At 49.0% G+C, this 16,658-nt stretch overlaps 1 protein-coding gene across 1 annotated transcript in view; it reads left to right on the forward strand.

Moving 5' to 3' along the window:
* The window catches only part of LOC117523329 (calcium/calmodulin-dependent protein kinase type II subunit gamma-like), a 212,723-nt gene that overhangs the window by 87,459 nt on the left and 108,606 nt on the right, over window positions 1–16,658 (forward strand). Inside the window, exon 3 of the mRNA XM_034184812.1 lies at window positions 13,289–13,348. Coding sequence (XP_034040703.1) covers window positions 13,289–13,348 — 60 coding nt within the window. The remainder of the gene's footprint in view (window positions 1–13,288; window positions 13,349–16,658) is intronic.

Raw genomic sequence — 16,658 nt, forward strand, 5'->3', positions numbered from 1 at the left:
ATCGTCTAGATATACGAAGACGAATCGGTGCTGGAAGTCCCACAAGACGTCATTTACCAACGCTTGGAACATCGCGGGGGCGTTAGTGAGGCCGAACGGCATGACCAGGTACTCAAAATGACCTAATGGGGTGTTAAATGCCGTCTTCCATTCGTCTCCCTTCCGGATCCGAACCAGGTGGTACGCATTCCTAAGATCCAACTTTGAGAAGATTTTGGCCCCATGCAGGGGCGTGAACACTGAATCTAACAGGGGCAACGGGTATCAATTGCGAACCGTAATCTCGTTCAGCCCTCTGTAATCAATGCATGGACGGAGTCCGCCGTCTTTCTTGCCCACAAAAAAGAAACCAGCACCCATCGGGGAGGTGGAATTTCGGATCAGCCCGGCAGTTAATGAGTCCTGGATGTAGGTCTCCATTGATTTGCGCTCTGGGCGTGAGAGATTGTACAGCCTGCTGGACGGGTACTCAACGCCCGGGATCAAATCAATGGCGCAATCATACGGACGGTGCGGGAGAAGAGTGAGTGCCAGATCTTTGCTGAAGACGTCAGCAAGATCATGGTACTCCTCGGGCACCGCCGTGAGATTGGGGGGGGACTTTAACCTCCTCATTAGCCGTCACATCGGGGGGAACCGAGGATCCTAAACACTCCCGGTGGCAGGTTTCGCTCCACTGAGCCACAACCCCAGACGGCCAATCAATCCAGGGATTGTGTTTTATCATCCACGGGAAGCCCAAAATCACGCGGGAGGTAGAAGGAGTCACATAAAACTCAATCTCCTCCTGATGATTCCCAGACACTACCAGAGTTACTGGCAGTGTCTTATGTGTGATTAAAGGGAGAAGGGTGCCATCTAGTGCCTGCACCACTAGAGCCCTACTTCCCTTGCCCATCTGCTGTCCAGCAGATTCCCTTCTGACCCCGTGTCCACCAGTGCTGGGGCCTGAAGGGTTAGATCCCCACACAGGATCGTAACTGGGAGACGTGCAGATAGGCGTGCACGTCCCACGTGAATGTTATGACCCACCCTTAGCCCAGTCTCTAAAGGCGAGTGTTGTCATTTTGGCCGTTTGGGGCAGTTTTTCTGTATATGCTCCTTTGAGCTGCAGAGAAAACACTCCCCGCGGGCCAGCCTCCTCATTCTGTCATCTGATCTCCCTTTGGCCCTGCTCGTCTCCCTAGCAACGTCAGCAGGGGAAGCTGTTGCCACACGGAGCGCTGAGGCTGTGGAGCGTGGGGAGGGCGGAACCTTTTCGGACCCGGAAGGGAGAGGGACGGCGCGTGCCCGGCCACGACCTTCGTCTCGCTCCCGACGGCGTTGTTGTAACCGATTGTCTAATCGTATAACTAGATCAATAAGCCCGTCCAAATCCCGCGTCTCGTCCTTAGCCACCAGATGCTCCTTTAGGACCAGAGACAGTCCGTTTACAAAGGCAGCGCGGAGTGCAACAGTATTCCAGCCGGACCTCGCAGCCGCGATGCGGAAGTCGACTGCATACTCGGCTGCACTCCGATGCCCCTGTCTCATAGACAGCAGCACCGTTGAAGCGGTCTTGCCTCTATGTGGGTGATCGAACACCAGTCTGAACTCCCTCACAAACTCAGTATACACCTTTAGGAGCCGTGAATTCTGCTCCAAAAGCGCCGTAGCCCAGGCGTGTGCCTCACCTCGAAGCAAATTAACAACATAAGCCACCCGGCTCGAGTCCGACGCGTACATGACGGGACGCTGTGCAAAGACGAGCGAACACTGCATAAAGAAGTCTGCGCACGTCTCTACACAACCTCCGTACGGTTCCGGGGGACTTATGTATGCTTCAAGGGACGGTGGGGGGGTTCGCTGAACGACCAGTGGAACGTCTGTATGCGGCACCAGGACAGCAGGAGGAGGAGCTGCAGCCGCGCCCTGTGCGCGCGCCTCCACCTCCGCGGTGAGAGCCTCCATCTTGCGATTGAGTGTATTTCTCTGCTCGGTCACTAAGTCCATCCGAGCAGTGAAGGCGGTTAAGATGCGCTGCAACTCACCTAACACGCCTCCTGCTGGTGCCTGTGCACCCTGCTCTTCCATTGATTGTTCAACGGATGGTTGACGCCCCTCGGAATCCATGATGTTGGCCGAGATATCCTGTTGGGAAAGTGTAGGGACACGGACCCACAACAGGGGGCGTAAATGAACCGGACAATGGATTAGCCAAAGAATAACAATTTACTGTTTCAAATGTGCACAACGAAATACAGACGGAAACAGAATTTAAATTACAGTCAGTTACACGAAGGGGGCGAGGATAGGAGAGCACCATCCAGAGAAGAGCTGGGCCCCACACAATTTCCACTGCCACCGGATCTGGAAACAGACAGGATACGCCAAGTCCTGATCTCCTCAGGTGGCCACCGTCTTAAGCTGTCGGCTCGGTACTGCTGGCAGGAAGCAAAAACAGTTTATGGTTGGTGTGCGCACACCCAGCAAAACAGTCAGCAAACTGTTCTTTTCCACTTGGAGGGAACACCTCCAACTCTTAATCACAGTCACGCAGGAACAATGACGTGCAGCGCCTGTATGACTACTTATCCGAGGAGCAAAGAGCGTCGTCTCCTCCCAGCTTCCAGCTGCTGACCAGTCAACAGGAACGCCTGCAAATGTTCAGAATGATTGTACGGCACAAAACTACGGCTGAGTGTTTACCTTCCAGGTAGACTGATATCTCGGCAGTGAGGTGGAGATGCTGCCCGGCTTTTGTGGTGATGGCTGATGAGTGACAGCTGGCAGGGGTGATGAGTGACAGCTGTCACTCGCGGTTGGTTCTGCAATGCGGCAGCGCCCTCTCGTGCCCGAAGTGCGGTGGTGGTGGTGGTGGGCCAGCAGTACCTCCTCTTCAGCGGCCCACACAACATGTAGGCTTTTTTCATGGGAAAAAAGACACTGTGGCTTTGAGTGGATTTACAGGAATTTACACAACAATACGTATGTGACTTTTTTACTATAAGGTATGTTATTGATATTTTAACCATGATTTTCAAAATATTCTACAGCTTTACCTGTGGTTTTTGAAATGCTTTAACAGTCTTTTCAGTCTTCATGAATTTCATGTAGTTTAACTCTAAACTACAGTTAGAGTTAATGCATTAAAAGGAAAATCATTCCAGGTCCAACTTCCACGTCATATTCTGTTATTTCAACATGCTCATTGACAGTTCAAATGAAATGTTGAATACAGGGTCATTTAAATATGCACTTCTTTTGAGATTTTTTCTTCCAAGAGATGCTCAAAATATATCATTAGATACAAAATAAATTTGGTTACTGGGTTCCCATGGGCCCTAGACCCTGGCTCGACCCCCTGCAAATTTTCCTTGGATTTCACAATTTTCATTTCACAGCCCTGTGTAAAAACTGTTATAATATGATGGGAGATGAAGGATTGAAAGCAGAAAAGTATCAAATCACAGCCTTTTGTGTTTGATTTAACAGGTGCACATCAGGCTTCAGGTCCCAGTCTGAACACAGTTTGAAAAAAATAAACGGTCGGACATTTAATCATGGAAATGATTCCATTCCCACTTTCCTCAAATCGACGAGTGTCAGAGCTGAACTTTAATTTGTACCTCTGTTACTTTGCACATCCAGACTGCTCGGGGTTTTTAATGGAAATGCATTGCAATTGGACTGGGCGTTTTATCCGATGTGAGTGAAAATCTGTTTTACAAAATCCGTTAGAAACGGTGTTTATTACTTGGAAAACAATTCAAAAACTTTGTGATGTTTTTTGTCCGGTGACTGCGAATATCCAGTTGATACTATGACATTTTAGGTGAGTTGTGCTGTACATGGGACTGAACAATAAATTTACCTCTCAAAGCTTTGACGATGAAGTCTCTTCCATTCCACATGGCTGACTTTATTTTCCCATGTTTTTCTTCTGTTTGGATTTGAAAGGAATCTGTACATCTTCAAATCAAATCAATTTTATTTATATAGCGCCAAATCACAACAAACAGTTGCCCCAAGGCGCTTTATATTGTAAGGCAAAAGCCATACAATAATTACAGAAAAACCCCAACGGTCAAAACGACCCCCTATGAGCAAGCACTTGGCGACAGTGGGAAGGAAAAACTCACTTTTAACAGGAAGAAACCTCCAGCAGAACCAGGCTCAGGGAGGGCAGTCTTCTGCTGGGACTGGTTGGGGCTGAGGGGAGAGAATCAGGAAAAAGACATGCTGTGGAAGAGAGCAGAGATCATTTACTAATGATTAAATGCAGAGTGGTGCATACAGAGCAAAAAGAGGTGAATAAAAAGAAACACTCAGTGCATCATGGGAAACCCCCAGCAGTCTAAGTCTATAGCAGCATAACTAAGGGATGGTTCAGGGTCACCTGATCCAGCCCTAACTATAAGCTTTAGCAAAAAGGAAAGTTTTAAACTTAATCTTAAAAGTCAATCAATCAATCAATCAATTTTTTTTTATATAGCGCCAAATCACAACAAACAGTTGCCCCAAGGCGCTTTATATTGTAAGGCAAGGCCATACAATAATTATGTAAAACCCCAACGGTCAAAACGACCCCCTGTGAGCAAGCACTTGGCTACAGTGGGAAGGAAAAACTCCCTTTTAACAGGAAGAAACCTCCAGCAGAACCAGGCTCAGGGAGGGGCAGTCTTCTGCTGGGACTGGTTGGGGCTGAGGGAGAGAACCAGGAAAAAGACATGCTGTGGAGGGGAGCAGAGATCGATCACTAATGATTAAATGCAGAGTGGTGCATACAGAGCAAAAAGAAAAAGAAACAGTGCATCATGGGAACCCCCCAGCAGTCTACGTCTATAGCAGCATAACTAAGGGATGGTTCAGGGTCACCTGATCCAGCCCTAACTATAAGCTTTAGCAAAAAGGAAAGTTTTAAGCCTAATCTTAAAAGTAGAGAGGGTGTCTGTCTCCCTGATCTGAATTGGGAGCTGGTTCCACAGGAGAGGAGCCTGAAAGCTGAAGGCTCTGCCTCCCATTCTACTCTTACAAACCCTAGGAACTACAAGTAAGCCTGCAGTCTGAGAGCGAAGCGCTCTATTGGGGTAATATGGTACTACGAGGTCCCTAAGATAAGATGGGACCTGATTATTCAAAACCTTATAAGTAAGAAGAAGAATTTTAAATTCTATTCTAGAATTAACAGGAAGTAGAGAGGGTGTCTGTCTCCCTAATCCAATTTGGGAGCTGGGTCCACAGGAGAGGAGCCTGAAAGCTGAAGGCTCTGCCTCCCATTCTATACAAACCCTAGGAACTACAAGTAAGCCTGCAGTCTGAGAGCGAAGCGCTCTATTGGGGTGATATGGTACTATGAGGTCCCTAAGATAAGATGGGACCTGATTATTCAAAACCTTATATGTTGGGAAAGTGTAAGTACACGGACCCACAACAGGGGGCGCAAATGAACGGACAATGGAATAGGTCAAATAACAACACTTTACTGTTGCGAACGTGCACAACAAACACAACAGATTACACAATAGATCAGAGGTCAAATTACAAGGTGTCGTGTGGGCAGGCTCGAAGATAGGAGACGCCTGTCCAAAGCAGAACCGGAACCACACGATTTCCTCCGCCACCAGACCCCGGGAATACTGGAGCCGCCAAGTCCCGAACTCCCAGGTGGCCACTGCCTCCGCGTGTCGGACCTGGTACTGCTGGCGAGGAACAAAAACACAATTAAACGTGGGTGCGTCTGCACCCAGCAATCTGCACGGCAGGGAAGCTACCTCCACCTCTCGTGGAGAAAAAGTCTGTTATCACTCACAAAAATCATAAAAAGGGCTTTCTATCAAGCAGTCAGGCTGAGGATATTACCTTTCAGGTAGAACGATATCTCGGCAAAGAGGTGGAGATGACGTCTTGCTGATATACCGATGCAGATCAGATGAGTGGTGACAGCTGTCACAGGTGATGAGTGTCAGCTGTCACCCCGGCTGCTCCTGTGAGGCGGCAGCGCCCTCTGGTGCCTGGAGCCCGCACTCCAGGCAGGGTGCCCTCTGGTGGTGGTGGGCCAGCAGTACCTCCTCTTCAGCGGCCCACACAATCGGCGGTAGAAATCGGCCAGGAGGGCCGGGTCCAGAATGAAGCTCCTCTTCACCCAGGAGCGTTCTTCAGGTCCGTACCCCTCCCAGTCCACCAAATACTGGAAGCCCCGGCCCATCCTACGGACATCCAAAGCCGGCGCACAGTCCAAGCCGGCTCGCCATCGATGATCCGGGCAGGAGGCGGTGCCGGACCCGGAGTACAGAGGGGTGAGGTGTGATGTGGTTTGATTCGGGACACGTGAAATACAGGATGGATCCGCAGTGAGGCCGGCAGCTGAAGCCTCACTGCGGCTGGACTGATGACCTTCTGGATTTTGAAGGGACCGATGTAACGGTCCTGTAACTTGGGGGAGTCCACTTTGAGGGGGATGTCCTTTGTCGACAACCACACCTCCTGCCCTGGCCGATACGCAAGGGCCGGGGTCAGCCGACGGTCTGCATGGGCCTTTGACCTCATCCGGGCCCTCAGCAAGGCAGAACGGGCGGCACGCCACACCCGACGGCACTTCCGTAGGTGGGCCTGGACCGAGGGCACACCGACCTCTCCCTCAACCACTGGAAACAAAGGCGGTTGGTACCCCAGACATACCTCGAAAGGGGAGAGGCCGGTGGCTGACGACACCTGGCTGTTATGGGCATACTCGATCCAGGCTAGATGGGTACTCCAGGCCGCCGGGTGCGCGGCTGTCACGCAACGCAGGGCCTGCTCCATCTCCTGATTGGCCCGTTCTGCTTGCCCGTTGGTCTGGGGATGGTACCCGGATGAGAGACTCACCGTGGCCCCCAGTTCCCGGCAGAAGCTCCTCCAGACGTGCGAGGAGAACTGGGGACCGCGATCTGAGACAATGTCTGTTGGGATGCCATGCAGCCGGACGACGTGGTGAACCAGGAGGTCCGCTGTCTCCTGGGCCGTCGGGAGCTTCTGGAGGGCCACGAAGTGGGCCGCCTTGGAGAATCGGTCCACTATTGTGAAGATGGTGGTGTTGCCCTAGGATGGCAGGAGACCCGTGACAAAATCCAGGCCGATGTGGGACCAGGGGCGATGGGGCACGGGCAGCGGCTGGAGCAGACCCGAAGCCCTACGATGGTCAGCCTTGCCCCTGGCGCAGGTGGTGCAGGCCTGGATATAATCCCGGACGTTGGCCTCTAGGGACGCCCACCAGAAGCACTGCCGGACAACTGCCACGGTTCTTCGCACCCCTGGATGACAGGAGAGCTTAGAGCCGTGACAGAAGTCCAGGACTGCAGCCCTAGCTTCTGGTGGGACGTAAAGTCTGTTCTTCGGCCCAGTTCCGGGGTCCGGGCTTCGTGCCAGGGCCTCCCGGACGGTTCTCTCTACGTCCCAGGTGAGGGTGGCCACCATAGTGGACTCCGGGATGATGGGTTCCGGTGGATCCGACAACTCCGTTTTGACTTCATCTTCATGTACCCGGGACAAGGCATCCGATCTCTGGTTCTTGGTCCCGGGACGGTAGGTGATCCGGAAGTCAAAACGGCCGAAGAACAGTGACCAGCGGGCTTGCCTGGGATTCAGCCGCTTGGCGGTCCTGATATACTCCAGGTTCCGGTGGTCAGTGAAAACTGTGAATGGCACGGACGTTCCCTCCAACAGATGTCTCCACTCTTCAAGAGCCTCTTTCACCGCAAGGAGTTCTCGATTGCCGACGTCATAGTTCCGTTCGGCCGGGGTCAACCTGCGGGAAAAATAGGCACACGGGTGAAGGACCTTATCGGTCTTCCCGCTCTGGGAAAGCACAGCTCCTATCCCTGAGTCCGAGGCGTCCACTTCAACCACTAACTGGCGACTAGGATCGGGCTGCACCAGAACGGGTGCAGACGAGAAGCGCCGTTTCAACTCCTTGAACGCGGCATCACAACGATCCGACCAGGTGAAGGTTAACTTTTGGTGAGGTCAGGGCTGTCAGGGGGCTAACTACCTGACTGTAGCCCTTAATGAACCTCCTGTAGAAATTAGCAAAGCCGAGGAACTGTTGCAGCTTCCTACGGCTAGTGGGTTGGGGCCAGTCTCTCACCGCCGCAACCTTGGCCGGATCAGGAGCGACGGAGTTGGGGGGAGATGATAAACCCCAGGAAGGACAAAGAGGTGCGGTGGAACTCACACTTCTCGCCCTTCACAAACAGCCGGTTCTCCAACAACCGCTGCAGGACCTGACGTACATGCCGGACATGAGTCTCAGGATCCGGAGAAAAGATGAGTATATCGTCTAGATATACGAAGACGAATCGGTGCAGGAAATCCTGCAAGACATCATTAACTAATGCTTGGAACGTCGCAGGGGCGTTTGTGAGGCTGAACGGCATGACCAGGTGTTAAAGATTTTATATATATATATATATATATATATATATATATTTTTATCACTGTTAAACATTTGTACCTTTGTCTTTGTTCTGTTATTGTGCTGTTATGCACCTGTCTTAAAAGTAACCCTGAGAATGTACTTGTTATTCAACTTTGTTTTAGCATGCTGGGGTCAGTCTGAACTGGGAGTAAAGAACTGGAGGTTGTTTTGACCGTTGTGAATTTATGGCCTTGTATATGTGATGCTTAGTATAAAGAACAGGACACTCCAGGCAGATGCAGAACAGATGATAAGTGCAACAGACGAACGGGATGTGCTGACCTCCATTGATAAGATTAAAGAAACTGTTTTTCCTTACAGCTGCACTTATTGACGTATGTGTTTATGTCACGGGAAGAAACTTGTCATGCGCTGTTTACCCCCCCCCTTAGGACAAGTTCACAATGTGGGTAGGGCTTTCTCCTAATAAAAAGAGTGAGCATGCGCAACAGTCCTCAGTGCTTTCAGTGGTACTACGTGTACGGACTGTTTGCACTCCTCGCGAGCTAAATTTGACTTTCTGTCTCACTGGTGTTTCTTGACTCTGTTTGTCTTGTTAAAAGTTTTAAGAATGTTTGGAGGCGAAAATACCCAACACCAGGTACTCAAAGTGACCTAATGGGGTGTTGAATGCCGTCTTCCATTCGTCTCCCTTCCGGATCCGAACCAGGTGATACGCATTTCTAAGATCCAGTTTAGTAAAGATTTTGGCTCCATGCAGGGGGGTGAACACGGAATCTAATAATGGCAACGGGTATCGGTTGCGAACCGTAATCTCATTCAGCCCCCTGTAATCAATACATGGACGAAGCCCGCCATCTTTCTTGCCCACAAAAAGAAACCTGCCCCCATCGGGGAGGTGGAGTTCGGATCAGCCCGGCAGCTAATGAGTCCCGGATGTAGGTCTCCATTGATTCGCGCTCAGGTCGTGAGAGGTTGTACAGCCTGCTGGACGGGAACTCAGCGCCTGGAACCAAATCAATGGCACAATCGTACGGACGGTGCAGGGGAAGGGTGAGTGCCAGATCCTTGCTGCAGACGTCAGCAAGATCGTGGTACTCAACTGGCACTGCCGTCAGATTGGGCGGGACTTTGACCTCCTCCTTAGCCTGGGAACCGGGAGGAACCGAGGATCCTAAACACACCCGATGGCAGGTTTCGCTCCACTGAACCACCACCCCACTCTCCACGGATCAGCCTTCCCATTTTGGCCCTGTGCGTCTCCCTAACAACATCAACAGGGGGAGCTGTTGCCCCACAAGCGCTGCGGCTGTGGAGCGTGGGGAGGGCGGCCCCTTTTCGAACCCGGAACGGAGAGGGGCGGCGCGTATCCGGTCACGTCCTTCGCCTCGCTCCCGACGGCGTTCCTCTAACCGATTGTCTAATCGTATAACGAGATCAATAAGCCCGTCTAAATCCCGCGGTTCGTCCTTAGCCACCAGGAGCTCCTTTAGGACCAACGACAGTCCGTTTACGAAGGCGGCGCGGAGGGCAGTGTTATTCCAGTCCGGACCTCGCAGCCGCGATGCGGAGTCGACTGCATAAGCAGCTGCGCTCTGGTGCCCCTGTCTCATTGACAGCAGCACGGCTGAAGCGGTCTCTCCTCTATTGGGTGATCGAACACATGTTCTGAACTCCCTCACAAACCCATCATATGTCAGAAGGAGCCGTGAATTTTGCTCCCAAAGCGCTGTAGCCCAAGCGCGTGCCTTGCCGCGAAGCAGATTAATTACATAAGCTATTTTGCTCGAATCAGTCGCGTACATGACAGGACGTTGTGCGAAGACGAGCGAACACTGCATAAGAAAGTCCGCGCACGTCTCCACACAACCTCCGTACGGCTCTGGAGGGCTTATGTATGCTTCCGGGGAAGGTGGGAGGGGTCGTTGAATGACCAGTGGAACGTCACTGTTACGCACAGGGTCGACAGGAGGGAGAGCCGCAGCAGCGCCCTGAGGGCGCGCCTCCACCTGCGCGGCGAGAGCCTCCACCCTGCGGTTAAGGAGGACGTTCTGCTCGGTCATTAAATCCAACCGAGCCGTGAAAACGGTGAGGATCCGCTGCAACTCACCGATCATTCCTCCTGCGGGCGCCTGTGCACCCTGTTCTTCCATTGGCCGTTCAACAGCCGGTTGACGCCCCTCGGGATCCATGACGTTGGCCGAGATATCCTGTGGGGAAAGTGTAAGTACACGGACCCACAACAGGGGGCGCAAATGAACGGACAATGGAATAGGTCAAATAACAACACTTTACTGTTGCGAACGTGCACAACAAACTCAACAGATTACACAATAGATCAGAGGTCAAATTACAAGGTGTCGTGTGGGCAGGCTCGAAGATAGGAGACGCCTGTCCAAAGCAGAACCGGAACCACACGATTTCCTCCGCCACCAGACCCCGGGAATACTGGAGCCGCCAAGTCCCGAACTCCCAGGTGACCACTGCCTCCGCGTGTCGGACCTGGTACTGCTGGCGAGGAACAAAAACACAATTAAACGTGGGTGCGTCTGCACCCAGCAATCTGCACGGCAGGGAAGCTACCTCCACTCTCGTTGGAGAAAAAGTCTGTTATCACTCACAAAAATCACAAAAAGGGCTTTCTATCAAGCAGTCAGGCTGAGGATATTACCTTTCAGGTAGAACGATATCTCGGCAAAGAGGTGGAGATGACGTCTTGCTGATATACCGATGCAGATCAGATGAGTGGTGACAGCTGTCACAGGTGATGAGTGTCAGCTGTCACCCCGGCTGCTCCTGTGAGGCGGCAGCGCCCTCTGGTGCCTGGAGCCCGCACTCCAGGCAGGGTGCCCTCTGGTGGTGGTGGGCCAGCAGTACCTCCTCTTCAGCGGCCCACACAACATTATAAGTAAGAAGAAGAGTTTTAAATTCTATTCTGGAATTAACAGGGAGCCAGTGAAGAGAAGCCAATATGGGGGAAATATGCTCTCTCCTAGTCCCTGTCAATACTCTAGCTGCAGCATCTTGAAACCCTTGTTGTGTCTATTTGTGCATCCAAATGCACAGCAGCCCATCATTTTCAGTGAATAAATAAATAAAATAGCTGGATTTACATGCAGATAGATTAACAGCGAACACTATTTTGAACCCAAGATGGCACCACAAGTCACGTGACCGATTTTTTTTTTTTTTTCGACTTGTCATATCGCCACTCTCTCTATCAAGGCAGTCTAATTAAGTGAGTATTCTGACTGGAGGAAAGTGAGTAAAGTGAGTATTCTGATTCAGAAAGTGAATACACCAAGTCTTCTGTCTGGGGAAATTGAGTAAAGTGAGTATTCTGAATAGTAAAAGTGAGTAAAATGTGCATTCTGACAGAAAATTGAGTAGCGTGAATATTCTGAAGTGGAAAAGTGGATATAGTACATATTCTGACTGGTAAACATGGGTAAAGTGATCTGACTTGGAAAGCAGTCGAGTGATTATTCTGATAGGTAACTATGCATTTTCTAATATGCTGAATGCACTCTTATTTTGGTTAGACACAGAATAATGGCATTGGACTTTCAGAGTAATTACTCTGACCTTGTACCGGGTTTTCCAGGTGTCATTCTAGTTCACAAAGTAGTAATAATGATATATTGTTTCACTGCTGCTTGCCATCTAAGATGGCATTAATGTTTTAATGAGTGAGTGTTTCCACTCAGATCCACTTGTACTCTGTGTTTTGTTTTTCTTCTTTTTTTTCTAATAGCTGTGGAGATAAAAGGAAAGAGACATAAAAGCCATTACTAGCAGTACTGGAATTGTTGATGTTGTAGAAACTGTGTGTGCTGCACCATCAGTTTGCTTTATGTCCCTGCTGCTTAAATTTATTTTTTCATTTATTTTTATTTATTTTATTTTTTTTTTGCAGGGTTTATTTTGTGTGTATGTGTAATCAGAGTGTAAAAAACGCATAAAAATATGTGTGTAGATTGAGTCAGTACTCCCAACACAGCTCTGCTTACTACCCTGTATCTTGTGCTCTTTTCTTTAATACTGTATATGATACATCCATATATGTGTGAATTATGAACATAAAAACAGTGCATGTAATGCATGTGTGGGTACTCGCAATATTTACTTTCAACAAGTGGAGATGTCCGTCAGCTTACTTTTTGTCTGCCATGCACACACACACACACACACACATAAACTCACACGGGCGTGCACAGACATAAGCTGCCCATCTGTCCCATGAGGCTAGCATCTGGTGGGTGGCAGGGGTGTCCCGTACGAACTTGACCTTATGCCCTACAACAGGATATCCCATCGACTGTAACTACCCGCTGTGTCTGTTCTACAGCCGATCTGTCTGCAGCTGTATGGGAAAGTACACACATGGGCGTTCTCCCCTTGCCATTACAATCACTAACTGGACACTGATTGTATTAAGGTCGGACCCATAAGACTAATCTACTAAGTGCAAAAAGCTTGTGCTGAATATTGTGTGAGCTGTCGTTTGTGTTTGTGCTTAGCTACCATGTGCACGTTTGTATCCATTGACAGCCCTTTTCTTGCCTCTTAGCCTGTCTTGCCACTACCTCACTGCAAAAGCAATCTAATTATTTTTCTGTTGCTTTCAGAAGGCATTCAGGTTGATTTGAGTGCTTGCTAAATGGCAGGGTTCGTAGAAAGCTGTCATTATGATTAGAACAGGAGAAGCAACAGACATAAGTCAGTGCAGTCTTTTAGAAATGACTAAATCAAGGTATGTTTAAGCAATTTGTGTTAGCAATCCAATCCTAAAATTTGGACTAGTGTTCAGAACAAATGTCTTTTGAAATCAACTTTATCAATCATGTTGCTGACTTTTTGTATTTTTTTTGTGTTGCCTCTTTATTGCCACAGATCATCAGAAGCTGGAGCGGGAGGCAAGAATCTGTCGTCTACTCAAACATCCAAACATAGGTGAGTTTTTTTTTTAAATAAATGTAAAGGCATTTAATAAAGTTGTGTAATTTTAAGCATCAGTATGCTTAAAACATTATAATGCAGCAAGTTTCTCTTGTTTAACGGCGTATTCTCTTTGGACTTTTCACAAAATTGACAAATTTAACTTTGTGTTGAAATCTGGCAGATTTATTTATGTTGCATATTGCAGCAAATTTTATTGCTTGTAATTTTTTGCATTTTGAGGGACTTCTATGGCAAATATACCGTAGTGACTTTGATTCCAGATATTTGCAGTTGACATGAAGGAGTAAGTACATGCACAAGATTTGAAATTCATGCTGCAAGAAATATACCTCTAACATAGTTATGATTAAATGTCAGTTTCCCCACTGACTCATTTTTGGAAAAACAAGTAAAGACATTGTAGTACTGAAAACTGACACATTATACGCATGTAAGTGCTCCTTCACACATAGTGCGATTAAGTACAACTCAGGGCGACTCACATTGGAACAGGTCGTATGAGCGAACCACGAAACATCCCTCCGCCGGGCAGCCGTTTGCAATGCCCTGCGATGGTTCATGCACACAGGAACATAGTGCCAGCAGCTGTGCGATGTGGTTACACATCGTGCAGCTGCTGTGAAGAAAAAAATAAATAAAATAGATGCTGCAACGGTTTCGTGCATGCGGGAACACAGCAGCTTTTCACAGTAGCTGCGCCATGTGGTTACTCATTGCGCAGCTGCTATATGAAAATAAAAAAATAAAAATTGCTGACTGTTTTCGTGTTAACACTACGAATGGCCACCCATTTTCCAAGTGCCATGCGAGCAATGTTAGATGTTCGTGTGTGTCAGCTGGAATTTAGCCGACACCTACCGCGAGAGGGTTCGATGGGCTCTCACAGCCACACTCTGTCTTTCTGATGCTGGTGTGCGCAAATATTTGTAGCAACAGGTGTACGAGGCGTTGGCGGCAGCTATGATATTACATGTTTTGCCTATGATTCCTGCTTCATGCGCACTTTATACGCAATTCAACCAAATTCGCACTATGTGTGAAGGGGCCCTAAGGGTTGTCTTCCCTCTCTAGCAGATATCTGGAGGGTGCTTGGGAGCATTTTTAGTCACGAATGAAGGTCTAATACTTTTCTTCAGCTCCATAATACTAATATCAGCGTATATGGTGTAGCAGTGATTTGACCTTTTGAACAGTATGCTGGGAAACTCAGTTTCCACAGTGTGTAATGGCGCCCTGTCTAAAGATTTTAACCCAGGTGGGTTGAAATCCTACATTGTTTCCAGAACAAAGTCATTTTGGGGTATCCCAAATGTTTTGTTTTTTGTGTTTTCCACTGCCCCTAGTTGCTCTGGGCACAGCAGAGCCAAGTGAGATCCGCATTGGGATACGGCAGAAATTTTATGCTGGATGCTCTTCCTGACACACAGCTCAACTGTACATGGAGAAACCTTTTTATTTTTTTTAAAAACTATATGGATTTGAATCATGTGCGCTTGCATCAGCCAAGCTTGAACCTTCTTGCGCATGCGTGAGTTTTGTCACCCCTTTCGGTTGCATCATTTGCCTGTGGGCAGGCTTTGAGTGAGCACTGGTCCACCCCCCTCGTCGGATTTTCATTGTCAGGAAAATGGCTGAGCGATTGGAGCAGCGCTGAATCAAATTTTTCCAGAAACTGTGAGAGACAGCCAGCTGGAAACCATTTGGAAGATTCAGACGGCTTTCGGTGAGGATACTCTGGGCGTCACAGAGATTAAGGATCATTACAACTGGATTAAAGATGGCCCACAGCGGTGCAGGGCACGCCGCGCTCCGAGTGGCCATCGACAGGCTGAAACGACCAGATCATTTCCAAAGTGAAGGCTGTGTTGATCCAGGACGTCGTCTGACTTCCAGAGAAATTGTGGAAGAGGTGTACATCAGCACTTTTGTGGCACATTCCACTGTTACAGGAGATTTTGTAATGAAAGACGTGCGGAGGAATTCGCGCGTCGGGATGGAGCCGCTCATGGCGCACAACAAAAAACACGTCCGTGTTGTGTGGGCCGCTGAAGAGGAGGTACTGCTGGCCCACCACCACCAGAGGGCGCCCTGCCTGGAGTGCGGGCTCCAGGCACCAGAGGGCGCTGCCGCCTAACAGGAGCAGCCAGGGTGACAGCTGACGCTCATCATCCTTGACAGCTGTCACCACTCAACAGGATCAGCATTGGTATATCAGCCAGACGACATCTCCACCTCTTTGCCGAGATATCGTTCTACCTTGAAGGTAACGTACCTCAGCTGGTTGTGAGATAATAACCCTTTGTTGCTTGAGTGTTTTTTGTGAACTCTTTATTCGACGAGAGGAGGAGGTGGTTTTCCACCGTACCTATTGCTGGGTGCACACGCACCCACTTCTAACTGTGTTTGCTCCTTTCCAGCAGTACCAGATCCGACACGCGGAGGCAGTGGCCACCTGGGAGTTCGGGACTTGGCGGCTCCAGTATTCCCGGGGTTCGGTGGCGGAGGAAATCGTGTGGTTCCGGTTCGACTTCGGACTGATGTCTCCTATCTTCGAGCCTGCCCACATGACATCTTGTATTTGACTCACTATTGTAATCTGTTGTTGTTGTGCATTTTCACAACAGTAAAGTGTTGTATTTGGCTTTATCCATTGTCCGTTCATTTGCGCCCCCTGTTGTGGGTCCGTGCTCCTACACTTTCCCCAACAGTCCGTGTTGGAAGTCTCACAGGACAAGTTGTGACATGCCCAGCTGTTACTCAATTTCTCGGATACTCACTTGACTGAAAAGCCACCGATAGCCGTCTGACTCTTCCGAATGGTTTCCACCTGGCTGTCTCTCACAGTTTCTGGAAAAATTTGATTCAGCACTGCTCCAATCGCTGAGCCATTTTCGTGACAATGAAAATCCGATGAGGGGGGTGGACCAGTGCTCACTCAAAGCCTGCCCACAGGCGAATGACGCAACCGACAGGCGTGAAAAAAACTCACGCATGCGCACGAAGGTTCAAGCTTGGCTGATGCAAGCGCACATGATCCAAATCCATATAGTTTTAAAAAAAAATGAAAAGGTTGGATAGTTTTCTAACAGATCTCGTATGTCCTATTATATTCCCTTTTATGTTGGAAACTTACACGATGATATTTTATTTATTATTCACTTATTACTTACTCACCCACTCATCTACATTTTTAGCTGTACAAGCTTGACATTGTTACTAGTGCAGGTAATAATAATAAATTTGATTTGTATAACGTGTTTATTAGAAACCCAGACACTTTGCAAGGATTGCAATAATATCA

The sequence above is a fragment of the Thalassophryne amazonica genome, chromosome 13 (genome assembly GCF_902500255.1).
Source record: "Thalassophryne amazonica chromosome 13, fThaAma1.1, whole genome shotgun sequence".
NCBI classification, from domain to species: Eukaryota; Metazoa; Chordata; class Actinopteri; order Batrachoidiformes; family Batrachoididae; genus Thalassophryne; species Thalassophryne amazonica.